The 27,072-nt window shown below is 39.9% G+C and overlaps 1 protein-coding gene, 1 long non-coding RNA gene and 1 other non-coding gene across 4 annotated transcripts in view; 2 read left to right on the top strand and 1 right to left on the bottom strand.

Annotated features, from left to right (window-relative positions):
• The window catches only part of tfg (trafficking from ER to golgi regulator), a 118,657-nt gene that overhangs the window by 17,390 nt on the left and 74,195 nt on the right, over positions 1-27,072 (bottom strand). For both annotated transcript variants that reach the window (XM_043701129.2, XM_043701130.2), the window contains exon 6: positions 19,839-19,979. In XM_043701129.2, coding sequence (XP_043557064.1) covers positions 19,839-19,979 — 141 coding nt within the window. The remainder of the gene's footprint in view (positions 1-19,838; positions 19,980-27,072) is intronic.
• The window catches only part of LOC148148516 (uncharacterized), a 38,922-nt gene that overhangs the window by 7,235 nt on the left and 4,615 nt on the right, over positions 1-27,072 (top strand). The gene's annotated exons all lie outside the window — the stretch shown is intronic.
• On the top strand, positions 22,146-22,218 carry trnak-uuu (transfer RNA lysine (anticodon UUU)). The gene has a single exon. It is a non-coding gene; the product is annotated as a tRNA-Lys (tRNA).

The following is a 27,072-nucleotide window of genomic DNA, read 5'->3' as shown; positions in this document are numbered from 1 at the left end:
GAGACTGAATGGCTGGTTCAGCTCCTTAATTTGGCATCATAAGTGGCCCCTCATTAAATTAGCCAAACTGCAACTGCCTCTCAGACTGGGGGGAGTGGACCTTCCAGACATTAAAAATGACCAATTAAGCTCGCTTTTGTCCTACATCAGTGATTGGGTTTGTGGAGATCCTCCTTCAATATGGCTAGCTATCGAAGCCTCCCAGGCAAGGTGCCCCCTTACCAGTTTGCTGTTTTTGTACAAAATGAGGACAGTTAGGGAAGACTGCCATAACCCAGCAGACATCAATACTGTTAAAGCATGGAGGGCAATTCTGCAGAGGGAAGGCAATATTGGCAAAACATCTTTGTTTACGCCTATAGTGGGTATGCTGGGTTTTCAACCGGGTATGATAGATTTAGGATTTAGACATTGGGCAGCTAAGGGTGTGTCTTGCATGGGTGATTTATTTGAGGGAGATGTAATGATGTCCTTCGATCAGTTAGTATGGAAGTACGAGTTATCTAACCGAGATCTCTTTCGTTTTTTTTTCAAGTTAGGGATTTTATTCAAAAAAAAAATACAGAGAGGGTGCTAAGTGCTAAGGTTACCCTTTCTGTCTGAGGGTGCCTCCTCAGATGAGTTTGATCGACTCTGCAGGATATGGGAAAGAGAGCTGGATGTTGAAGTCTCCTAAGAGGCATGGGAGGATATTTGGGAGAATGCAAGGAAGATATCAATTTGCAATAGGACTCATGCTTTACAGTTAAAGATTCTCCACAGGGTCCACTTGCCTCCAGACTGTTTGTCAAAATTTAAACCAGGGATATCTTCAGTATGTCCCAAGTGCAAGGGTCTGTACGGGTACTCTTACCCATTGTCTCTGGTCTTGCGATAGGCTTCAAACATATTGGAGTGCTGTGGCGGGCACATTGGAGAGAATTTTGGGTGTAAGGGTGGAGAAGGACCCTCTCTCTCTCTCCTTTTCGGCCTGCCCATTGTATTTCCTGCAGACGCACATAAGATAAAACGTTTCAATATTCTCACGTTCTGTGTAAGAAAGAATATCTTGCTAGGTTGGATATCCGAAAACTGCCCCCCAGGCCTGTTGGGTTGGCGGAAGATTCTTATTCCCCTGGATTTTCTTACAATATGGTACACCACAAAACTGAGAATTTTTATAAGACATGGCAGCCCTTTTTGGAATACCTTGACACAGATTTATCTGCCACGTTAACAAGGGCTTTTACATAGCCGTAACAATTGTGTTTCTCGAGTCCAATATCTAGGGAAGAGGAACTGTGAACATATGAGCATTTTGTTTGGCTGGGCTGAGTTATTACTATTTATTTGCTTCTTGTTGGTTATTTATTTATTTAGTTAAATAGCCAGTTTGGGGTTTTTTTTTAAATTCTATATTTATCTATATATGTTTATACATTTGTACATGAGAGTGGGTTGGGGATATTTTTTGCATTGGTTTATTTTGTACTGTTTTGAATTGTATTGTTTTGTACTTTTAATATTAAAAAAATCTATTTTTTCAGTAAAAGTATTTTTTTAAAAAATCACAACACCAGGTCATAGTCCAACAGGTTTATTCGGAAGCACTAGCTTTTGGAGCGTCGCTCCTTCATCAGGTGATTGTGGAGAATGGACTATAAGCTGGTGTTGTGTGATTTTTAACAGTGATCAACACAACATCCAAGCACAAGACACTTTGGGATCCATTGGCAGCAGAGTCCCTAAAAAGACAAAACTACGTTGACCACAATGGCTTACGGCAAGCTGTTAGATTGGATAATGGTCACCCACTAAACAATGCACAATACGGAGAGCTTGGTGGTAGAAGTAGACCTGTTGAGCAGCCAAAATTAAAGTACAAGGATTAATGCGAGTAAGATATAACTTTATGGCAGCCTGACTTAGATAGGTGGAAATGGTCAGCACTGATATTCCTACAGGGTAAAACTGAAGTGTGACAAATTGTGCCTCCATATTGCCTCAGAAAAGTGCCGTCTCTGGAAAGAACATGCAGCAGTCAGCAGCTGCATTAGTGACAGATGACCTATAATTCCCCTACTGCAACTGACAGCTCCTTACTTGAATTGGACTGCTCCCTCTTGAAGACAAGCAGTAGGTATGAATCAGTGGCAATGGTACAAGGCCAAAAAACAGGTTAAACTGTGCTTTGGCAGGAAGAATAGAGGAACTGAATATTATTTAAATGGAGAAAGACTAAAGTGCAGCATGGAGGGATTGGGAGTCCTTGTGTATGAATTACAAAAAGCTAGCATCAAGTTCAACAGGTAATGGGTAAAGCAAACAAAATGTTGGCCTTTATTTCAAAGGGAATGGAGTATAAAAGTAGTGATGCTTCAGACCACTGCTGGAATACTGTGAATAGATTTGGCCCCTTTATCAGAGTGAAGATATCTAGCATTGAAGGCAATCCGGAGAAGATTTACATATCTATCAGGTATGGAGGGACTGATTTAGGAGATGTTGAATAGGTTGAGCCTGTTCTCACTGGAAGTTAGAAGAATGAGTGATGATCTTATTGAAACATACAAAATTTTTAATGAACTTGACAGAGCAGATACAGAAAGGTTAGTTCTCCTGGTGAGAGTATCTAAGACCAGACAGTATAATCTCAAAATAATGGGTTACACACTTAAGATAGAGATGAGGAGGATTTTCTTTCCTGATAAAGTAATGAATTCTTTACTACAGAGCGCTAAAGAGGCTGGGTCATTAAGTTATTAAAGACTGAGATAGATTTTTTAATCAGTAAGGGCTTCAAGGGCTATAGGAAAAAGGCTAGAAAGTAGAGTTGAAGATTATCAGATGAGCTTGCAGAATTACATTTTATTTTGCTCAAAAACTGCATGAATCCACGTAAGATTCTACACGCCCCTTTTTTAGAAATAGAAATCAGTCTGAACATTGGGGCACAGACAGCCAGACTTTAACCTCACACCTACAATGAATTATCTGAGCTGACATAGCACCTATTGTTACCGTTCACTTGAGAATGTAACTTTAAAAAAAGTTTTGGGATTTACTTAAGAACAGAAACCAACATGGCTATTAGATTAGATTAGATTCCTTACAATGTGGAAACAGGCCCTTCAGCCAAACAAGTCCACACCAACCCTCCAAAGAGTAACCCACCCAGACCCATTTCCCTCTTACTAATGCACTTAGCACTATGGGCAATTTAGCATGGTCAATTCATCTGACCTGCACATCTTTGGACTGTGGGAGGAAACTGGTGCACTCGGACGAAACCCACGCACACGGCGAGAATGTGCAAACGTCACACAGTCGCCCAAGGCTGGAATCGAACCTGGGTCCCTGGAGCTGAGAGGCAGCAGTGCTTACCACTGAACCACTGTGCTGCCCAAGTTCAGATTTCACTTCCTCCACGGCTGTGTCCCTCCTAACCTCTGTAACCTAATCCAGTCTTACAAGTCTCCCAGAATACTGTTCGTCCAATTCAGGGCATTTGTATATCCCCTCAGCATTCACGACCAAACTTATTGCAATTTCTGTCTGAAAATTTTTGAATTTCCTCTTTAAACTCATCCTCCATGAGAGACTTAAACAATCCAGGTCTTCTTCAATATATCAACTCAGTTGCATCACACTGTAAACTTCTGCTATAAATTCTGTGTCTTACGATCTTATACTCCATAACCACCTGATGGAGGAGCAGCATTTTGAAAGCTAATGCTTCCAAATAAACCTGTTGGACTATAACCTAATGTTGTGTAATTTTTAACTTTGTACACCCCAGTCCAATACCAGAACCTCCAAATCGGATCAGCCATAATCTCATCAAATGATCAAGTTTGCTCTATGAGCGGAATAGTTTTAAAAAAAGACTAGCTCAAAACAGACAACAGTCTTGAAATAAAAGAAAACACATAAATCTAATGTTTAAAACAAAAACTGAGAAATGTTATATACTCATGTTCCAACAGGATTCTTTAATTTTATAAGTTGACTGAACTGTTTTGGTTTTTTTTAAGTGTATGTGGAAGGGACACATAATTATTATTTTATGAGACAGCATTATACTGGAAATACAAAGAAAAGGAAGTGTGGATTTTTGTACATGACAAAAAAAATTCTATTCATCGGGATCCTCACAGAGATGGTGAGGATTACAAGCAACATGCTTCATATTTTCTAGAATTTGTGTGCCTGCATTTATACTGATTTATAAATGTTCACATCCATGAAAATTCAAAACAGATTGTAATATGCATTTCCCTATAACTGGGTGGGGCATTCTATGTGACTGTGACAAAGGTTAAACTATTCCACATCATAGTTCTCAATCTTTCAGTTCCTTTTGTCCAGTTGACCCCACTATCATCCTCCAACAGCTTTAGCCTGATTCTACTCTTACCTAACCATACCAAAACAAATCACCTCTGATGTCTTATTTTCTTCCACCGTTACCTCTGCTATCTGCAATAGGATCTATAGTTAGCTCCCCCACTATTTCTCATTTACATGCTGCCTCTTGATGACATAACTTAAAACATAACAGTTTTCACATTATAGTGACCTTGCACAACTATAAGTTACCACTAGTTTTCTGGCTCTTGCATTATCTAGATTAACTAAAATTTCCTTGAATTAAATATTGGAAGGCCAAAGCTTCGGTTCCCACTATAAATTCCATCCCACAATCAGCTGCTGTTCTGACAAATGTGCAAGCTCAGATCTGCATTTATTTTCATTATTTCCAAAATATTTCCATTCAGAATTTGCTTTCTCCAATTCAAACCTTCTAAACTACTGTACATTTTACATCTATTTAAATTTTTGACTAAGAGTTAACAAATAACAATAACTCTGAATTCTGAAGAAGGGTCAGAAACATTGTTTTCTCTCCACAGGTGCTGCCAGACCTGCTGAGTTTCTCTGCAATTTCTGTTTTGTGTATTCTATTGGGACAATCTTGTTCACACCTTGCATTTAAGACCATAAAACATAGAAACAGAAATTATGCCATTCAGCCCATTGAGTCTGTTCTGCCATTCAATCATGGCTGATAAGGTTCTCAACCCCATTCTCCCATAACTCTTGATGCTCAAGAACCTATCTATCTCAGTCTTAAATACACTCAATGATCTGGCCTCCAAAGCCATTTGAGGCAATGAATTCCAGAGATTCGCCACTTTGTGAACTCCGCTCATCTCCTAAAAATGGGATGCCTTATTATAGTAATCCACACTGCTCCTAGGATGTGTGGAAAATTTAGTCAAGCCCCCTCCCTCACTTCTTCCAGCACGCTGATTAGAATATCACCAGGATTATCCGAATTAAAATGAAACTTTTAGCCTGGGAATCATTTTTTGACAAGATGCAATGTCAATTCACTCTATTTAACAAGACATCTTTGCCTGAAAGTTTATACTTACTGAAATACTGTTGCAGTGACTTTAACATTTTGGTGGCAAATCACTATCAACTGACAAAGTAGAACAAATGTGATTCTGGACTTCATTGTTAGTAACAAAACCAGGCAATTGGTTGAAGTAATCGTGGAGGAGCACTTTTCAGACAGTGAATAAAGCTCCTTTGATTCAAGATTGTTATGGAAAATGACAAGGATGGGCCTGGAATCAAAGTTCTAAATGGGGGGGGGGGGGGGGGGGGGGGGGGAGCGATTTTGATAACATCAGGTATGATTGGGTCAAAGTGGTCTGGGAGCAGGTACTTTTAGGTAAATCTGTGTCACAGTAGTGGGACACATTCAAGGAGGAAGTAGGGAGACCAGGATCAACATGTTCCAATAAAGACAAAATGTGAGACCAATAAATCCTGTGAATTTTGATATCAAGGGATTGGATGAAGAGAAAAAGGGAGACCACGGCAGAAACTGAGGGCTCAAAGCAAAAGGCCTAGAGGAATGCAGAATGTACAAAAGGAAACTTAAAAGGCAAATCAGGCAAACAAAAAAATGGCAAGCAAGAATAATGGCAGGCAAAATAAAGGATAACCCTAAATTACTTTACAAGTACCCTAGAACTCTGTGGGAGGCTAGAGAAGTGATTGCTGGGCCTCTTGCTGAGATATTTGTATCATCGATAGCCACAGGTGAGGTACCGGAAGACTGGAGGTTGGCTAACGTGGTGCCACTGTTTAAGAAGATGGTAAGGACAAGCCAGGGAACTATAGGCCAGTGAGCCTGACGTCGGTGGTGGGCAAGTTGTTGGAGGGAATCCTGAGGGACAGGATGTACATGTATTTGGAAAGGCAAGGACTGATTAGGGATAGTCAACATGGTTTTGTGCGTGGGAAATCATGTCTCACAAACTTGATTGAGCTTTTTGAGGAAGTAACAAAGAGGATTGATGAGGGCAGAGCAGTAGATGTGATCTATATGGACTTCAGTAAGGCGTTCGACAAGGTTCTTTCCAATAGGAAGGAGACTAGAATTGCATGCAATATTCCAACAGTGGCCAAACCAATGTACTGTACAGCCACAACATGACCTCCCATCTCCTGTACTCAATACTCTGACTAATAATGGGAAGCTTACCAAAAACCTTCTTCACTATCCCATCTACCTGTGACTCCACTTTCAAGGAGTTATGAACCTGCAATCCAAGGTCTCTTTGTTCAGCAACACTCCCTAGGAGTGCTAAGATTTGCTTTCCCAAAATGCAGCACCTCACATTTATCTGAATATAACTCCATCTGCCACTTCTCAGCCCATTGGCCCATCTGATCAAGATCCTGCTGTAATCTGAGGTAACCCTCTTCGCTGTCTACTACACCTCCAATTTTGGTGTCATCTGCAAGCTTACTAACTGTACCTCTTATGCTCACATCCAAATCGTTTATGTAAATGACCAAAAGTAGAGGACTCAGCACCGATCCTTGTGGCATTCCACTGGTCACAGGCCTCCACTCTGAAAAACAACCCTCCACCACCATCCTCTGTCTTCTACCTTTGAGCCAGTTCTGTATCCAAATGGCACGGGTTGGACCGAAGGGTCTGTTTCCATGCTGTATATCTCTATGACTCTAAGTACTTTAAATAAGGGAAAGAGGAAAGCTCATTAAGAACCACAGTGGCAATTTCTGTGTGGAGCCAAAGGGTGAAGGTGAAGCTCTAATTCAATATTTTGTGTAGGCGCTCACAAGTGAGGTAGACAATGTAGGTATATAAATCAGGGAGAAGGACTGTGATAGACTTAAAGAAATTAGCATAGAAAGAGAGATGGTTTTGAGCGGTCTGGCAGGCTTAAAAGTAGATAAATCACCATGGCTGGATGAAATGTATTCCAGGCTGTTGAGTGAGGGACATTGGTGATAGTTTTCGATTCCTCTCTTGTCACAGAAGAGAGGCCAGAGGACTGGAGGACAGCCAATGAGGTACCATTATACAAGGAAGGAGTCAGAGATAAGGCAGGAAACTACAGGCCAGTCAGACTAACCTCAGTGGTGGTGACACAATTGGAAGCAACTCTGAGGGACAGAATTAACCTGCAATTGAAGAGGCAGAGATTAATCAAGAAGAGTCAACATGATTTTGCTCAAGGGAGGTCATGTCTGGTCAATTTAATTGAAATTTCTGAGGAGGTAACCAGGTGTATAGATGAGAGCAATACATTCAACATTCTACTTGGATTTCAGCAAGGCTTTTGATAGGATCCCAAATGGATACTGGTAAAAAAAGTAAGAGCCCATGGGACCCAAGGAAATTAGGCTAATTTAGACTTGAATCATAGGAGGGCTGATCTGTAAGTTCACAGATAACATGATAATTGGTGGGGTGGTAAATAACAAGGAGGATTGCCTTAGATTACAAGAGGATATAGATAGACTGGTCAGAGAAAATGGAATTCAATCCAAATAAGTATGAGGTGAGGCCAACTGCTGGAAAATGAAGTTAGAATAGTTTGTTTTTGACTGGCACAGAGTCAGTGGGCCATAGGCCTTTTTTTTGGTGCTGTAGATCTCTATGACTCTATTACTCAGCGCATTCATAAATCAGAATGCGCTTGTTTTCAATGAGCTGAGAGTTTTGGCCAGAATAAACACTGAATTTGCCATTTGAAATCTTCCAAAGTCATGGCCAGGACATCTCAACTTACAATTTAACCACCCTTAGTTGATATGTACCTTTCTCAACTGTCAATTGTAACATCATGCCATGAGTGCTGAGCATACATTGTACTTTAATTCATGTCTGAGGAATAGCCAAACAAAGCAATAGCTGTCTTCACACGAACATTCCATTTTTCCCCTCCTTCACATTTCCTTCTCATCATGCCTCTTTGGCTAGTAGCATTGAGTCTTTGTCTCATAAACCACGGTATAGCTGCTGGGGGATGGTATCAAGATTCATTTTCTTTGTAGCAGCCAAGAGTACTGAATAGTTGTACTCTGCAATAGAGTTAATGCTCATATGAAAGCATGGAAATAAATTGGCTTCAGGACCAGGTCAAGACTATAAAAGGAACATAGCAGCTATGTTCTACACATTAACCAAATAATACATGAACAGATAGTCGAAACAGGAATAATGCAACAATATCTGCTCAGTAGCATAAAATGAAATGTTTACCATCAATTCTATCATTATTCAGTGCTGACTGATAGGTCGATCTTCAGAGGCTTTTGAATCATTAAATACTAATGAATCTGAATGAATGGCTGAGATCTACATAGAGATATGATGGAAACATATGCAATGGAAATACACAAACCAAATTCTATTGTCCTCCTGCTTATCAAGCAGTGTAGGAAATGCACTTCAGAAAGGAAATGTTAATATCTTATAGGTAGATTCTATCAGTTTGCTTCTTACTTGGCAAGGTGCTCTTACGCATTATTCTATCAGTAAATACATATCGGAGCTTTACATCATCAAAATGAGCAACTTTGCTAACTAAGATTCAGGAGAACTTTTCTTTTACATATGGTTGCCAGCATTAATTGCTGTTAATAGTCAGCTGCATTGCTTTGGATCTGGAGTCACATGTAGGCCAGGCCAGGTAAGAACAGCAGATTTCATTCCCTAAAAGACACCAGTGAATGAGACTTTTTTTTAAAAAATGGCAATTGACTATGAGGTGAGTTTTTATCAAGTGAATTCAAATTTTACCACCTATCATAGAGGGATTGGAACCCACGTCCCCAGAAAATTAGCCCAATATTCAGAATTGCTAGTTTAGTGACATTGCCACTAAGCCACTATGTCGCCTTGAAGTTGGTCATGGTCCAGAACAGGCATCCCAGTGTTTCCATTACAAAAGAACTTCGATTATCTGGCATTTGATTATCCGAATATCGGATTATCTGGCAAGATCGCAAGATACTGATTCCCGGCTAAACTATGTTATCTGGCATTCAATTATCCAGAATTCGATTAACCCGATTGAAATACTGCCTGCCCCTGTCCTTCGGATAATCGAAGTTCCTCCGTACTTGATAATGCAGCTCGGGAGTATGTTAACATTCTATATTAATGCCCAATAAGCCATGTACAAAAACATAAAGTTTTAGGTCAGCCAGTAGTCCAATTGCTTATGAACACAAGCTGGAACACTGGGAAAAGCATTAATAACAACCCAGCAATTCAGCTGTACTTTAGAAAACTTAGTACCAAAATTCCATCTTCCAAATTACTATCTGAACATTTCTCACAAGGCGAGGTCTGTCAGGCTAGGTTTGTATCAGAAGTTCAGATGGGTAAGAAGTAACTTGATTGAATCATAAAAGATTCTGAGGGTTCTTGACCGGGTGGATGCGATAAGAGTGTTTGCAAAATTACTTGGTTGATGAATTCCACTGTGTACATCCAGCTCTGCACCAACTCCCACATGTTCTTCACTTCATCTTGCATGCTAATCTACATTTTTTTTCCATTAACAAGCTGCCTTCATCATCAATTTCAGGGTATTGCCACAAATGAGAAACAGATCTTAAAAAGCAGGAGAGATTCAAATTGCAAGTTAATGTCTGGAGGCAGGGCAGGCCCGGACTAACAATGCTTCCTTGAGTGCAAACATCTTTATAAAGAAAGCTGTCCATTCCAGGATATTCTGATGGCAGTGAGTAGCTTCAGGTATGGTGAATAGTAGATACTTAATGAGGTAAATTTGGTAAGATATGTAAAGAAAATTTGCTAGGCCTCAGAGATAAACCCAACAAAACTGGCACTCAGCCAAACAAAACCATCATGCCATGTTTCACCATCACTCTCATTGTCAAGCTTGCTGTCTATTTTGATGGTCGTATGTATTCCTGGATTACCATTGAAATTCAACCTTGAGTTTCCCTGAAATAAAATCTATATTCAGCTGTTTTCTATAATGCTAATGTTGATGCAAAGAAAAAGCAAATATAAAATCCCACAATATCTTACACACAGCTGGATGAACATTCAGCTATCTCGCCTGTGTCAACTCACCTGACCTTTTCCCAAGTCTGGACTATCTACTTGATATACTACTTGTCTATCAAGTATCTTATATTCATACATAGCATCCTTAACATTGTAAAAACGTCTTAAGACCCCCCACAAATGTCAAGTATTTTGCCGAATCAGAAGTTATATGACGACAGGTTTATTTGAAATTACAAGCTTTCGGAGTGCTGCTCCTTCCTCTGCTGAAGTTAGGTGAAACACGCTTCATCTGATGAAGGAGCAGCACTCCAAAAGCTTGTGATTTTACATAAACCTGTTGGACTAAAATATGGCGTCGGGTGACTTCTGTTTTTGTCCACCTCAGTCCAACACTGGCACTGCCACATCAAGTCTTTTGAAGGACAACTGTTTTTCAAGAGACCACTCAAACAGTGGAGGTAAATGTGAAGGGGTGTAAAGGTTTAAAAGTCCTTGACTAAGAAGGTTGTGCACTCTGCCACCAAGTAAGGCTGGAAGAGATTGCAGAGTAGGCCAGGAGATTTATGCATTTTTTTGGCAGTGGGTGATGGGTGGATAAATCAACTGAATGAACTGCAGATGAGGACAAACAATGTAGATTAGGATGCAAGAGGAAGTGTAAAGCATGTGGGAGTTGATGCAAAACTGGATGTACACAGTGAAATTGATCAATCAAGTAATTTTACAAACATAGACCTGACATATAGATAGATACCTTCGAAAGTTTAGTGGCATCAGAATCCCTGTAAGAAGTCCGAAGGTCTGTTCATGGCAGATATTTCACACTGTTCTTCATTTATGTGTTACATCACCAGATCCCTTTATTGTATAATCAAGTATATAAAAAAAACACTTCATTCAACTTACACAGGGTATGTGATTCCTTTTTGCTTTGTATGTCATGCAGACTTCAAAAAGTTTTTGTTTAAACTCAACAGATGAAGTGGCATATTTTAAAGATCTCGAAAAACTTGGTCAGTTAACTAATTTTTGGATACAAATAACTTACGTTGAACAGTGCAGATTAAATTCCCGCACCGGTTGAGGTTACCATGAAGGTCCTGCCTTCTCAACCTTGCCTGCAGTGTAGTCACATATAGGTTAAACCATCACTGACTTTATCTATCTAAGGAGTGAGCAACCCTATAGTCCTCTGGGACTATTGCGACTTTGTCTTTAAAATAATAATCACTATTTGTCCAAGTGGTCTTGTGAATACGCAATGTTTTTATGCATCCACAAAAATCTTGTTTCTCAAATACTTTGCTGCAAAATTGTCAAGAAAAATCTGACAAAGTCGAGTGTGTGGTACTGGAAAAGCACAGCAGGTCAGGCAGCATCCGAGCAGCAGGAAAAATTGACGTTTCAGGCTTAAGCCCTTCATCGGGAATATCAAGGGCTTATGCCTGAAATGTCGATTCTCCTGCTCCTCGGATGCTGCCTGACCTGCTGTGCTTTTCCAGCACCACTATCTCGACTCTGATCTCCAACATCTGCATTCCTCACTTTCTCTGAAGGAACCCTGACACACTGACAATGGAAATTTTAAAAAATTTACAGAAGGTTTGATACAATATAAATTTTGATTCCATATACCTGCAAAGTGGTCAACCTTACCACCGCCCCCCCCATCCACACGATACTTTCTTTTACATTTGTATGTCATTAAGCGAAGACAGGTAAACCTGTTCAAGTAAATTGCTACAATAACCATGCTGTGAATATGAAGGCATGAACCCCGCATAACAAAGACAATTTCTTGCAGATCACAGAATCCAAAGTCAAATAGCAGTGTACTCCTGGAAATAGAACATAGAACATAGAACAATACAGCACAGAACAGGCCCTTTGGCCTGTTGTGCCAAACATTTGTCCTAGCTTAAGCACCTATCCATGTACCTATCCAATTGCCGCTTAAAGGTCACCAATGATTCTGACTCTGCCACTCCCACAGGCAGCGCATTCCATGCCCCCACCATTCTCTGGGTAAAGAACCCACCCCTGACATCTCCCCTATACCTTCCATCCTTTACCTTAAATTTATGTTCCCTTGTAAAACTCTTGTACCGGGGAAAAAGTCTCTGACTGTCTACTCTATCTATTCCTCTGATCATCTTATAAACCTCTATCAAGTCACCCCTCATCCTTCTCCGTTCCAAAGAGAAAAGGCCTAGCACTCTCAACCTATCCTCATATGACCTATTCTCCATTCCAGGCAACATCCTGGTAAATCTCCTCTGCATCCTCTCCAAAGCTTACACATCTTTCCTAAAATGAGGGAACCAGAACTGCATACAGTACTCCAAATGTGGCCTTACCAAGATCCTATTCAGTTGCAACATCACCTCACGACTCTTGAATTCAATCCCTCTGCTAATGAACACTAATACACCATAGGTCTTCTTACAAGCTCTATCCACCTGAGTGGCAACTTTCAAAGATCTATGAACATAGACCCCAAGATCCCTCTGCTCCTCCACCTCACTAAGAACCCTACCGTTAACCCTGTATTCAGCATTCTTATTTGTCCTTCCAAAATGGACAACCTCACACTTGACAGGGTTGAACTCCATCTGCCACTCCTCAGCCCAGCTCTGCATCATATCTAAGTCCCTTTGCAGCTGACAACAGCCCTCCTCACTATCCACAACTCCACCAATCTTCATATCGTCTGCAAATTTACTGACCCACCCTTTGACTCCCTCTTCCAAGTCATTAATAAAAATTACAAACAGCAGAGGACCCAGAACTGATCCCTGCGGAACTCCACTTGTAACTGGACTCCAGGTTGAATATTTACCATCTACCACCACGCTCTGACTTTGACCGGTTAGCCAGTTCTCTATCCAACTGGCCAAACTTGCCACTATCCCATGCCTCCTGACTTTCCGTATAAGCCTACCAGGGGGAACCTTATCAAATGCCTTACTAAAATCCATGTACACTACCACCCACTGCTCTACCCTCATCCACATGTTTGGTCACCTCCTCGAAGAATTCAATAAGACTTGTAAGGCAAGACCTACTCCTCACAAATCCGTGCTGGCTGTCCCTAATCAAGCAGTGTCTTTCCAGATACTCATAAATCCTATCCCTCAGTACCCTTTCCATTACTTTGCCTACCACCGAAGTAAGACTAACTGGCCTGTAATTCCCGGGGTTATCCCTATTCCCTTTTTTGAACAGGGGCACAACATTCGCCACTCTCCAGTCCCCTGGCACCACCCCCATTGACAGTGAAGACGAAAAGATCATTGCCAACGGTTCTGCAATTTCCTCTCTTGCTTCCCACATAATCCTAGGATATATCCCGTCAGGCCTGGGGGACTTGTCTATCCTCAAGTTGTTCAAAATGCCCAACACATCTTTCCTTCCTAACAAGTATCTCCTCTAGCTTACCAGTCCGTTTCATACTCTCCTCTTCAACAATACGATCTCTCTCAGTTGTAAATGCTGAAGAAAAGTACTCATTCAAGACCTCTCCTATCTCTTCCGACTCAATACACAGTCTTCCACTGCTGTCCTTGATCGGACCTACCCTTGTCCTCGTCATTCTCATGTTTCTCACATATGCATAAAAGGGCTTGGGGTTATCCTTGATGCTACCCGCCAAATATTTTTCATGCCGTCTCTTAGCTCTCCTAATCCCTTTCTTCAGCTCCCTCCTGGCTATCCTGTATCCTTCCAACGCTCTGTCTGAATCTTGTTTCCTCAACCTTATGTAAGCCCCCTTCTTCCTCCTTACAAGACATTCAACCTCCCTCGTCAACCAAGGTTCCCTCACACGACCATCTTTTTCCTGCCTGACAGGTACATACATATCAAGGACACGTCGCAACTGTTCCCTGAAAAAGTTCCACATTTCAACGACATCCTTCCCTGACAGCCTGTGCTCCCAATTTATGCTCCTCAGATTCTGTCTTGTAGCATCGTATTTACCCTTCCCCCAATTGTAAAACCTGCCCTGTTGTACGCACCTATCTCTCTCCATAACCAAGGTGAAAGTCACAGAATTGTGGTCACCATCACCCCAAAATGCTTACCCACTAACAAGCCCATCACTTGTTTGAGGTTATCTTGTATGAACTGCACCAAACTGTACCAATTTCCACTGAACATCTTGCACCAGTGCCAATGTTATGATATAGTGCCCATTTTCTATTTCTTTTATCACATTTCACTTGGGGATGGAGGTAAAGGCTTCAGTTTTTCTAACAGCAGCTATGCTGGGTGTCAAGGTTACCACAAGCACTGTGTGGTCTGCAGGTTGCAATATTGCTATCTTTTGGACTTTGTTGACATTATTATTCAGCATGGACAGAACTTTGGAAGCCTCTTCAACAGAGTTGTTGGTTCACATGCTGTTGTGAAACTGTGTTTTAGTTTGAGTTTTTTTGGGTGATTGGAATTCCTATACATTTTAGTTCAGTGCCCGATTGTGGCATACAGTTTACATATGTCACAAAATGCTGGCCACTGTCTTGGTGAGTGAAACATGTCTCATTCAAGAACTAGATTTTCCACTGAACTTGTTGATGACTGAAACTTTTCTTCTGGAGTCAAGCACTTGTAGATGCTGCTGGCAAGGTACATCTGCTTCAGACTTGTACCCTTCTTCTTGAAGAGTCTCAATATATGTAATCATTACAAATATCCCAATCAACAGATAAAACAGCAGGGCATAAGAGGCCACTTTTAAATTCACAACATTAAGTAATTTTCATGGAATAAAACAAACAATCAAATGTTAACAAATAGGGGCTCAAAATGCAACATTGTCAGCACACATTGTTGTAAAATAAAAACAAATTTTGTTCCAGCCATGCTACTTTCCTAACATTAAAAGCAACTCTATGCTTTACTTATTGAAAGCTTTGACCAAACAGAAAAGCACAACAATTACGCTGGTGTTTGCTATAACCAATTTCGGGACTGGAACACTATATCAATTACGGAGCCAGTTTCAGGCCAGGAATTGGATGTCAAATAATATCAATACATATTCCTAAAAGTTGTAAAACTGTTTTCTATACCTCAATTAAATAAATGCTTTTAAAGTGCAAGTTTTAAAAACTGAGCCATGAAAAGTAGAACGTTTGACCAAAATGTATTGGTTATACTCTTACCTTCACTTTTGTTATTTAAACTTGGTCATTTCAACCATCTCAAGTCACAGCCAGTGAATTCAACATCAGGAAAAGTAATCTGCCAATGGTGGCAGGAGTGACAACTTGCTGAAGTGTTGTCTCCAGCCTAGAGGAAGTGGTGACAAGGGTGGGTGTTTATAGTGGAGCCAAAGAGGAAAGCTTTGGTTTTCCCAATATTTAGCCTCAGGAAATTGCACCTTCCCAACCCTAGGTATTAAACAGGAAATAATTAAGAAAGTGACAGTGGACAAAATGAGAAATATGGCAAAGAGTGAGTGGCACATACATAAACTCTGAATAAGCAATGCGGAAACCCTGCACTGTATATAAAACTCAACATAGTTCCAAAAACAAACCCTTCTTTGTCCATAGAGAGTTGAAGGAACAGTCTTCATTCCTCCAGCATTAAATGCAGGACAGTAACATAGTGGTAATGTTACTGGGGAGACAATCCTGAGGTGCACAGTCAGACTCCAGGGATTCAAGCTCAACTCCCATCATGGCAGCTGAGGAAACTTTAAGTTAAATGAGAAGTTATGCAAAAAGAACCATCAGTATTGATTATGGAATTACTAGACTCCACACCTCCCCCTACCTCTCCCCCCTACCCGAAAAAAATCCAATTAGTTCATTTACATCCTTTACAAAATAAAATTTTACCTGGTCTGCCTTCAGTGGGGGCCCAACCCACAGAAACATAGTTTAAGTGCCCTATGAAATGACATAGCAAGCAATTCCAATGTACTAAACTGTTAAAGATGTAAAATAAAGGGACTGACCCAGGTGCCAGAAATGTCAAAGACAGACTCTGTTCAGACTACACTACAAAGACCTTCTCATTGGCATGTGTTCCCAAAATTGAGACAGCAGGGCTACAGGCTTATTAGGCAACAGCTGAGAGTCATACTTATCCTTAATCGTACCTTAAAACCAGTACTCAATACACATACATCACCATGGTTGTGTACATTCTGTCCTAACTAAGACAGAACTACCAGAGGTGGAATGCTGTAGTTTACAGAGAGAAAGGGTGGCTTTATATGCAGAAATAACATGTGATTGATGGAGCTAAGTGATCCCACATCAGATCAGATCTAAACTCTTCAGGTCTGCCATGTTCAGTTGTGAATGGTGGTGGATAATTAAAAACAAACTAGAGGCAAAGACTTCACAAATAGCTCAGCCCTTAATGATGGCAGTAGCCAGTTTATCAGTGCGAAGGATAAGGCTAATGCATTTGTAACTATATTCATTCAGAAGCACTAAGTGGATAATTCACCTTGGTCTCCTCAAGATGCCCAGCATCACAGATTCATACCATGTGAAAGAAGTGGATGAAGACATCAGACCGAGCAAAGACTTTGGGCCCTGACTGCATCTCGGCTGTAATATTGAACTCTCGCGCTTGAGAACTAGCAGCACCATTAGCCAAACAATTCCAGTTATAAAACAGGTATCTATCCAACAATGCAGAAATTTTCTCAGGTCTGTTCAGTCCACAAAGGGCAGGACAACACTGATCCAGCCGAGTATCATCTCATTAGCTTACTTTCAATCAGGTGTAAAGCAAAATAGATACCATTAACTGTGCTATCAAGTGACATCTATTCAACAACAGCCACTCACCAATGCACAGTTTGGGTTGTATCAACAGCACTCAGCTTCAGAAGTCATTACAGCCTCACCCATGGGGTAAGATGGCATCAATAAGTCCGAGCAAAATTGAAGTCAATGGCATCACAAAGTAATCTCTTCAATTGTTTGAAGTCATAGCTTGCACAAAAGATTTTGGAAGCCAATCATCTCCAGAGTACTGTTGCAGAAGTACCTCAGATTAATGACCTAAACTCAACTATCTATAGCTACATCATCAACCAAAATCACAGTTAGTGCAAAGTAATTTAGAGATTAAATATGGATTTCTAAATAATCCAAAGAGTTTCAATGCCTTATTTGTAACCCCATCTCTTGTAAACAATTCAGTTAGGGATGGGCAATAAATATTGGCCCAACCAGCAATGTCCACATCCCACAAGTACTGAGATAAGGAACAATAGCTCTCAAATAGTTTAAACAAATAGTGCAGCAACACACCATTGCACAAATGCAAAGATATGCATCACAGAAGCGATTATCACCAAGACTGCTTGTTCTGGCACATAAAACCATGCACATGTAGATGTCTCTAGGCTGCAATCTTAAACATCAGTTTGTGTTGGGAACTTGGACTCAGCTTTTGAATAAAAGCCTTTTATTTTTATCAATGGATTATCTGAAAAATGTCACATTGTTGAACAAAGATATTTTGTCGAAGCATTTCGCCTTGCACTATCAGGACAATTTGCAAGAAAACCAATTAAATAGGAAAACCACCATGTTTACTGTACGAGAAGACAGCATTGATAAGTTAGTAAGTGGACTGCTTGTTATATTCTCCTTGGTAATGCCTGTACCAACGCTGACAATTGACTTAACTACCAAGATGTTTTCAAGAAATTAAATCAGATAAGTCGACTCTCATTATTTAAAGCATTGCATTGAGAAATGAATTAGCAAACACCTGTTTACTTTTTTGAGTTGAAAAAGGCACAGTGTGTTTGTACTATTTCTGTGGGCAAAACAAAGAATGTGTATTAATTTAGGTATCTTGCAGTTCACACAAAAATACCTCACGACAAGCCAAAGTGACAATCTAAATTGGTGCTGAGTATAATTCTTCGCGTGTACAGAGGAACCTCGATTATCCGAATACCAATTATCTGAAAATTGGATTATCCAAAGAAGATCTCGAGGCCCCAATCGAAACATTACATCAAAGACCTGTTTCCAACAGTCATCGTGTCTTTTGTTTACACTGATTAAACAGGCACCGTCTTCAAATGACTGACCTCAGCCTCGCTCGCTCTCCCCACATGCTTTCCCTGGAGTTCTACAGAGGGGTGTACCCTAAACCCCCCTTCCCCAGATAATCTCTCCAACATTGTCCTGTACAGGGCAAATGTGGAACCTGTCAAAAAGTTGCAGTAAAAAGTTGTGTGTGTGCCCGTTGCTGGGGGCGGGGGTTGGATCGGGTTAGGGAGCTGGGGGTGGGGTTGGACAGGGTTGAGGGGGCGGAGGCAGGCGGGGGGGCGCGGTGTTGGGTGGGGTTGGGGGGGCAGTGTTGGATGGGTTGGGCGGCGAGGTTGGATGGGGTTGGGGTTCTGGGGCAGGCGGGGGCGCGGTTTTGGATAGGGTTGCATGGACAGGCGGGGGGGCAGTGTTAGTCGGGGTTGGGAGGCTGGTGTTGGACAGGACTGGGGGTGGGGTTGGATGGGATTCTGGGGGGCAGTGTTGGGGGCGGCTAGTCTCCTGAACGGGGAGCAGACTTTAAACAGAGCTCCAGAGGAACGGTATTTAATCGATTAACTGAATAATCGATTATCCGAAAAAATAGTTCCCGCCAATCTCATTCAGATAATCTAGGTTCCCCCGTACAGAATTATCCAGCAACTGTTGTCCAATTTAGGATTGCCAGCATATTTCTTTTGCTCTCAAACACACATCTCTGGATATACCAAGATTCCATCCTTGATTACACACCTTAATCTTAATTAGATGCATCATTCTAACATCACATATAGGTATTAAGTAATTTTCAAAATTTATTATGATGACAGCCAGCTCTGCATATTTTCCATCTCCACAGCCCTCAATCCACATCCTGTGGCAACACTTATATTGCTGAATTGTTTGCCTGACATTAAATCACCCAGAGTCATAAAGTCCGCCTATAAACATTATGATGATCAAATTGACCTCTGTTAGCTCTAATCTGTAACTCTGTAGCTTTGCCCGATTCTGGTTGTCCTACACTCTGCTCACCGAGATTGAGTCACATGCTGTAAAACCTCAGCGTGCTTCCTCTCCCATCTAACACGCTCCCTTGCTGTTCATCTCTCATGATTCAAGCTTCCTGTATATCCTCTGCTTTCCACACTCTGAGCAGGACATTCAGCTAACCTGATCCTTCAAATACTTCTTTGAAGATTATTTTGTTTCTTCTTTCTTGAATTAAGGGTCATCTTAAACATCTCAACCGCCAAAGCTCATTACCCTGATTTTGCTTTGATCATTTGATGTCTTTATTTCCTCTGAAATGCATTCTGATTTTGATGACAGCATATATAAGTGCAAGCATGACTGAAATAAAATCCTAAACAAAAATTGATTTATTTTATAATTTTAAAGTCACAAAGTTTATGGGGTACTTTGGTATTAATAGAGATTTGTTAACAAGGGATTGGACTCTTTACCTTCCATTTGACCAGCCTGAGGTTGAACCGCTGTGTAAGATTGTTGATGTTGTGGAGCACCAGGCTGATGAGCTGCAGATGAAGAGGAGGCAATACTGTCAGGTGTTCCAGATCGTTCATCTACTGGAGCACTTGGAGGGCCTGAAAAACAATTGTTTAATGATGCTGAGCAAAAATACAGTAATCAGTAGCAAAAGCAGAATTTATATTGCAGATATTCTTCCCAAACTTCTGCATAACCGAATCTACATCAGAAAAACATACAATTTACAACATAGAAAGAGGCTACTAAACCTGACCAGTCTTTGTCGGCAGTTGCTGTCTATTTGAATAGCTCCAACTCTTTTCTTTAATCTCATTAAGCAGTTAAAAGTTAAATAACAGTCATTGTCTGATGTGAAAAAATAACTGTGTGGGTGGGTTAGATAACAACATGCAATTGGCAGGCATTTCTTGGAAAATGGTGACACAATGTTGTTCCTTGGCATATTCAGAATTGCAAATGAGGACACTATAAAAGCTTTACTTATTAGACCGATATATTTTGATGTTGTGCCCATACTTCTTCAGCTGTCATCTTAGTTCATCAAATTACTCCTAGCAGTGCCAGTTCACTAGTATTTTAATCCATATGTTACACTACTCTGAATAAGTCCTTCAAAATATGGTTTTCTCTGAATACACATCGATTCAATTACCTAAATAATTTTATGATATTTTATACTGCTGAACAGAGTTCTTAGTTATACAAATATTTCAAGATCAAAACACACATTTGAGCAAGCCATTAGCAGGACCACTGTTGGTATCAATAAAGATTCATCTAATCATGTGATTAAAATCACTGCAGCCTACATTGACAGTGACCCTGGATACTTAATAATAATGCTGGAATAAACATAGAAATAGACATGCCATTAACTAAATTAAACTCTCAATCTCCATATGGTTTTGTAAGTAATCAATTTATATTTATGAAAATCTCAAGACTAATTTTACATTTGATTGAAATTTTCATATTTTTGTAGATGGAAATGCAATACCTTTACTGTTAACATTTTTCCAATTACCTCTTCTTAATATGAATTGCAGAAGGAGGTATTCAAACTTAAATTTCCTTTAAGATGTATGCTTTTTTGCATTTCATTTAGTTAACACAAAATAATTTCATGCTACTTTCTAAGATGTACGATTGCTGAATTGGTTCACATTTAAATGTACTATACTTGCAGAATATTTACAGATCAAACCATCCAGTTGAACAAATAATTAGTGGGAACACTAACAATGTTGGGAAAGATTTGCTTAATAATGTAATTCAAATCATTGTAACCCACAATAACACTACTAAGAACCCAAGTGCTGAAATTTAGATTAAACACAGATGCAAACATGCCATACATTAAATTCTAATTGTTATGGAAGGAAAAGATCATGCAGAGATCTTTTTATTCCAAGGAATATTTTAATAATTCTAAAAGAAAGATTGGGCTTTAAAAGATCCTGATTTTTTATTACAAGAACCTTTACACATGATAGGTTACCAGCTATGCACCATATCCATGTATGACAATGGCATCCTTCTGACCTTGTACTTTTAGAACACTGAATTTCTATGGTTCTTAAAGTATTCTGGCAGTTATTTGGTCAAAAATTGATGGTCTAAACAGGCTGTATCTCATCACACAAGCCACTGAGGCTCCAATCCAAAACTAACAAATATTAAATCTGTTAGACAAAGCATCCAAATTATTGACGTCTTTCAACGTTGCAAGTAGGCTCCAGCAATTTTGTTTAAACTGCTCCTTCTTTCTACAGATCTATAAACAATGTTATGCTCCCAATGAGTATCAGGCTATTCTTTCAAAAGCCTCTCTACAATGACAGGGTTCAAATGATCTTTGAAATGCCAGTCTAGTTCAAATTTCAGGCCAATTTTATAAAACATTAAAGGTATTCGTTTGTTCACAGGTGGCACTAACTGGTTATGTCATAACCAAATCAAATGAACACAGGTGAAAAAATTCACAATGATTCACCATATCCAAGTTTTATCAAATACACATATTTTAAATTTGGTGCTTGTCTAATCTGTGTTAAACCTGAACTTCAATTGTTTAAGGAATTGCAAATTACTGTAATATTTTTACATGATTTCAGTTCAATTGATAAACCTGATGAGCCAAGTCAAATATGCAATTCAACATTTTGGTTTAAAGTCCAGTGGACTTGAATAACTACTTCTTATAGCTTTCCACCTTCAAATAAATCACCAATCTAAAATACAAAAGTTTACTTGCAACAAGAGCCCGGATAGCTCAGTCAGTAGAGTATCAGAGTTTTAATCTGAGGGTCCAGGGTTCAAGTCCCTGTTTGGGCGTTCACTTTGGCAGCACCGTGGCTCTGTGGTTAGCACTGCTGCCTCACAGCACCAGGGACCCAGGTTAGATTCCATCCTTGGGTGTCTGTCTGTGTGGAGTTTGCACATTCTCCCAGTGTCTGCGTGGGTTTCCTCCGGGTGCACCGGTTTCCTCCCATATCCCAAAGATGTGCAGGTTAGGTGAATTGGCCACGGTAAATTGCCCATAGTGTTAGGTGCATTAGTTAGAGGGAAATGGGTCTGGGTGGGTTACTCTTCAGCGGGTCGGTGTGGACTTATTGGGCCTAGGGCCTGTTTCCACATTGTAGTAAATCTAGTATAATCTAGTACATAAAAAGGGAGTTGGTTTAGCTCAGCTGGCTGGCTGACAGGCTTGCAATGCTGATTGACGCCAATAGCCTGGGTTCAATTCCCACACTGGCTGAGCTTACCATGAAGGATTCTCCTTCCCAACATCTTCCCTCACTGACACGTGGTGGCCCCCAGATTAAACCACCACCAGTCATCTCTCTATGCTACCTTACAACATTAATGAATGGTACAGGTATAGAACATCCGAAATCCTGCAAGTGAGGTTATAACTTGGCATGGAGTAATCAAAATCAAACCGGGTTAAAAAACTACCTACAGCTATCCAGAACATTTAGAATTTGATAAGTATTAAAGCTTCAGCCTCTGGTTCCAATACAATGCAGGATTTTCTTCCAAATATTTTTTTTAAAGAGTGCAGGAATCCAAGCAACTTTTAAAATTAGTTAACATTTTAAACATATTTGCACCACGTAAAACAGAACTGATTTTTAAAAAATCTTTGAAAGAAATGCTGCCATAACTGATATCTAGGAAACCACCTACAATCTGTCATTATATAAATAAAAGAGTAAAATGAAGTTATTTATAGTTGTAAAGATATTTAACAGACATTCTTCATCTCAAAGGGGCCCAAACCCTAATACCAAGGGGATGAATATGGAAAGAAATCCAGATGATGCATTTAATGTTTCTGCCTTTATCATTACCTCTTCAAAGCCTGACAAATCAGGAAATTTATATACATTCTTAAAATGTATCACAGCTAATGATACCCACATATCCAACTGTCCAAATGACTGCTGACGTTCTGATTGCACAATATGGAAAGATTTGTAGAATTCAAATTGGTTACTACAGCATTTTAGTTTGAATTTCTGAATGATACTTAAAGTGAACATGCTGTGTGAATAAACATTTTGCAAATTATAGACTTCTTGAAGGGTGGTGTATGTTTGAAACTCTTCCATACAGCAGTGAATGAGATAGATATTTGAGTGACTAATTTTACAAACACAATCCAGGGAAACACAGTTTGTAAAACTTGCACCTAATTGGCTCTCGTTTTATCCAGTATAACTTCAATTTTTCAGAACATCCACAAGGTATAGTGCAACTGCTAATAATAATTTGAATTATTTCAAATTTATGTCTGCATCCAGGAGAACATATTAAATGCAAATATTGATTTCAATATAATCTTGTTTCCAGATTTATCAATTTCCTTACCATGAGAAAGTTAGCAAATCAAAGCACACACCTTTTACAGTTGTTCTAATCTAAACAGTCGAAACTTGTTTTTTTAATACTCTTAGATGCACTTTGCCCTTCAAAGGAAGGTCATTTAATTGGGTTTAAAACCAGTTCATGCAGATGGAACAGGAATCATGATCTTAAGAGACGCTGATTGCCCAAAGAGTCCAAACAATCACAAAACTATTTGCATGTCTGAGTAAAACACCTCACACCACGATGTTTGTTCCTGGATCCTCTTGTTCTTGGATTTACCTACCAGGTCCACCTTTCTCATTAGGAGATTAAAAATAGCAGATCATGTTCAAATTCAGCAAGAACTTAATTGCAAGAGAAAACTAACAGAATTAGCTTTTGCTAGTCTTGAAAAGCAAGTGACGGAAGGCAGTTAGCACTTACTTTACAACAAACAAGACTGACCAATATCATATACTTAATCATACAATGACAACTTACATGTCTGAGTTAAATCAGTTTGATCATAGACGCTGCTTTGGATATCAGGAGCATCTCCCTGATTTTAACGTCAAGGTCTTGATATGAGTGTTGCTACCCTCATGTTATTCAGAAATGGCAGTACTTATGACATTTTCATCTTGTGGATGATTTGACACACTCCTTACAGGCCTGGTTGCACTCGGTACAGCCATTTCCTGACTGACTCTCAATTTGTTGTGTCGCTTTGGCAATTCTCCAATTAAAGATGCCAAACCTATATATTGCAAATTGCAAGTTAATTCCCAAATCAATATTTAATTTCCTTTTTTTAAAGGAGATTTCCTTGCCCTATTTATTGACTGACATCACAGATTTCCCTTCATTGTTTTAAATGTACCAGATCTCTTCAACAAGTCACAGCAGACAACTATTCAACTGCACTCAGAACAGTCACAAGAGTATTCAGCATGCAAAAGAAATAATATAAATGAAGAGGGTGCAATGTAGGTTAATGAATAAATAAAACTACTGTATAATGGGACATCGACTGATAAAAATGTATCCTCATCTAGCAACAAAATTCCTCACCATTTTAAATTTAAAAATCATCTCAGGACAGGGAATGATTTTTCAAAACAATTGCCACTATCCCAAATATATGCATTAAATCAACAGATTGAAAGAAATAAGAGAGAACAGTAGGTACTGATGACAAAATAACAGTAGACAACATACACAACTAAAATAAAACTAGAAAATGTTGGAAGCCATCAATGTGTCAGGCAGCATTTGTGAAGTGAATACAGAAATCAATGTTGCCTGTGCAAACTGAATCCCAACATTCCATCCACAGATGCTGCCTGCCCGGCTGCTTCCGGAACATTATGTTATTCATTTGGACTTCCAGCATCTGCAATTTTTTGTTTGCTTTTGTTCATACACAGCTGAAGCTGTTAGGCTAACATTTACATCTTGACCAATGTTATTATGGGTCCCTTGAGCCATCACGGTCAATAACTGTAGATAAAACTTATGACAAGAGAAAGTCGGACAAAAGGATGTTAAAATTTCTTTGTCAACACGGACTGTAGAAAACTGTCATTGTGAAATGATTTTTCTTTCCTTTTCCGGTCTCCATCCTCTTGCCATCCCTTGATAGCTCAGCTAAAGGTGGGTGGAGGTAACATTTTTATTCTGTTTAGTAATTTGTAAACAATACAAGCAAAAATTAATGGACAGATTGCAATGAAACTTAAGTCCAAAGCAACAACAGACCATTTCTGGCAAAAGTGCAAAAATATTGGGATTTGGACAAATTAACTATCTTTAAATAAAGTGTTTTGTGAATCGTTTTATTTAGAATTTGAGTGTTGTTTTAAAATGCTGTAGAATAGCTCAGCCGTTTTGGAAGAAATTGCTAAATGTGAAAAAACACGAGCAAAGTTTTCATAACCAATTGCTGGATAAGATGGCTGGAAGATTCCTCAGTAGGATGAAAGCTCACCAAATACAACAATGTATTTTTTAGTTTTGTAGTAACTGAACAAGGTCCTATGGCACAGTGATAGCATAGCTTCCTCTGAGCCAGTGACTCCAGGTTCCACTTAACGACTTGCTAGCCATGGCAAGTGCATTCATGATGTGGCTAAGCAGTTCAATTATCAGCCTTTCAATCCTTCCTACATGACTAAAGGCAAGGTATAAGAACAAAATAGTTTCCTGGTCAGCAATACAAATGTAAAACTACGACAGGATTTTGCCAAGCATAATCATGAACCAATCCAATGGAAATCTATGGTAATCAAAACTCATTTTAAGGTAAGGTCCCTGAACCAGGAAATTGCTAGTGCGCCTGCAAGGCTGGAAAAGCCTCATGGAAGGGCTGCACAACTGTCATAATGATCAGTTAACAAAGTGGTGGGGTACGAGATTAACAGCGTGCCCTCCATTTGTTTCAGTGGAGTGCAGTCCCTACAGCTCCTTGAAAGTGGAGTCGCAGGTAAATGGGATAGTGAAGGCGGTGTTTGGTATGCTTCCTTTAATTGGTCAGAGTATTGAGTACAGGAGTTGGGAGGTCATGTTGCAGCTGTACAGGACACTGGTTAGGCCACTGTTCGAATACTGTGTGCAATTCTGGTCTCCCACCTATTGGAAAGATGTTGTGAAACTTGGAAGGGTTCAGAAAAGATTTAAATGATGTTGCCAGGGCTGGAGGATTTGAGCTATAAAGAGAGGCTGAACAGGCTGGGGCTGTTTTCCCTGGAGTGTCGGAGGCTGAGGGGTGACCTTATAGAGGTTTACAGAATTATGAGGGACATGGATAGGGTAAACAGACAAAGACTTTTCCCTGGGGTCGGGGAGTCAGAACTAGACGTCATAGATTTAGGGTGAGAGGGGAAAAATATAAAAGACACCTAAGGGGCAACTTTTTCACGCAGAGTGTGGTACTTGTATGGAATGAGCTGCCAGAGGATGTGGTAGAGGCTGGTACAATTGCAACATTTAAGAGGCATTTGGATGGGTATATGGATAGGAAGGGTTTGGAGGGATAATGGCCGGGTGCTGGCAGGTGGGACTAGATTGGGTTGGGATATCTGGTCGGCACGGACGAGTTGGACCGAAGGGTCTGTTTCCATGCTGTACATCTCTATGACTCTATGTCCATGAAAATGGAAAATGCTCACTCACAAACAGTATATGAATATCACTTGGCAATAAGGTGGCAGAATTTACATATTATATTCAGCCTTAGACATGTGTACACCAACAGCCTACAAAACGCTCTCATTTTTCAATGTGCAGTCCTTGAATACAACATATATATCTGTGCATCAGTTTCATATGCAAAGAGAT

This window comes from Chiloscyllium plagiosum, unplaced genomic scaffold (genome assembly GCF_037043375.1).
Source record: "Chiloscyllium plagiosum isolate Xiang-an unplaced genomic scaffold, Cpla_swu_hap1 HiC_scaffold_12, whole genome shotgun sequence".
Lineage (NCBI taxonomy): Eukaryota > Metazoa > Chordata > Chondrichthyes > Orectolobiformes > Hemiscylliidae > Chiloscyllium > Chiloscyllium plagiosum.
This window is presented reverse-complemented; position numbering and strand designations above follow the sequence as displayed.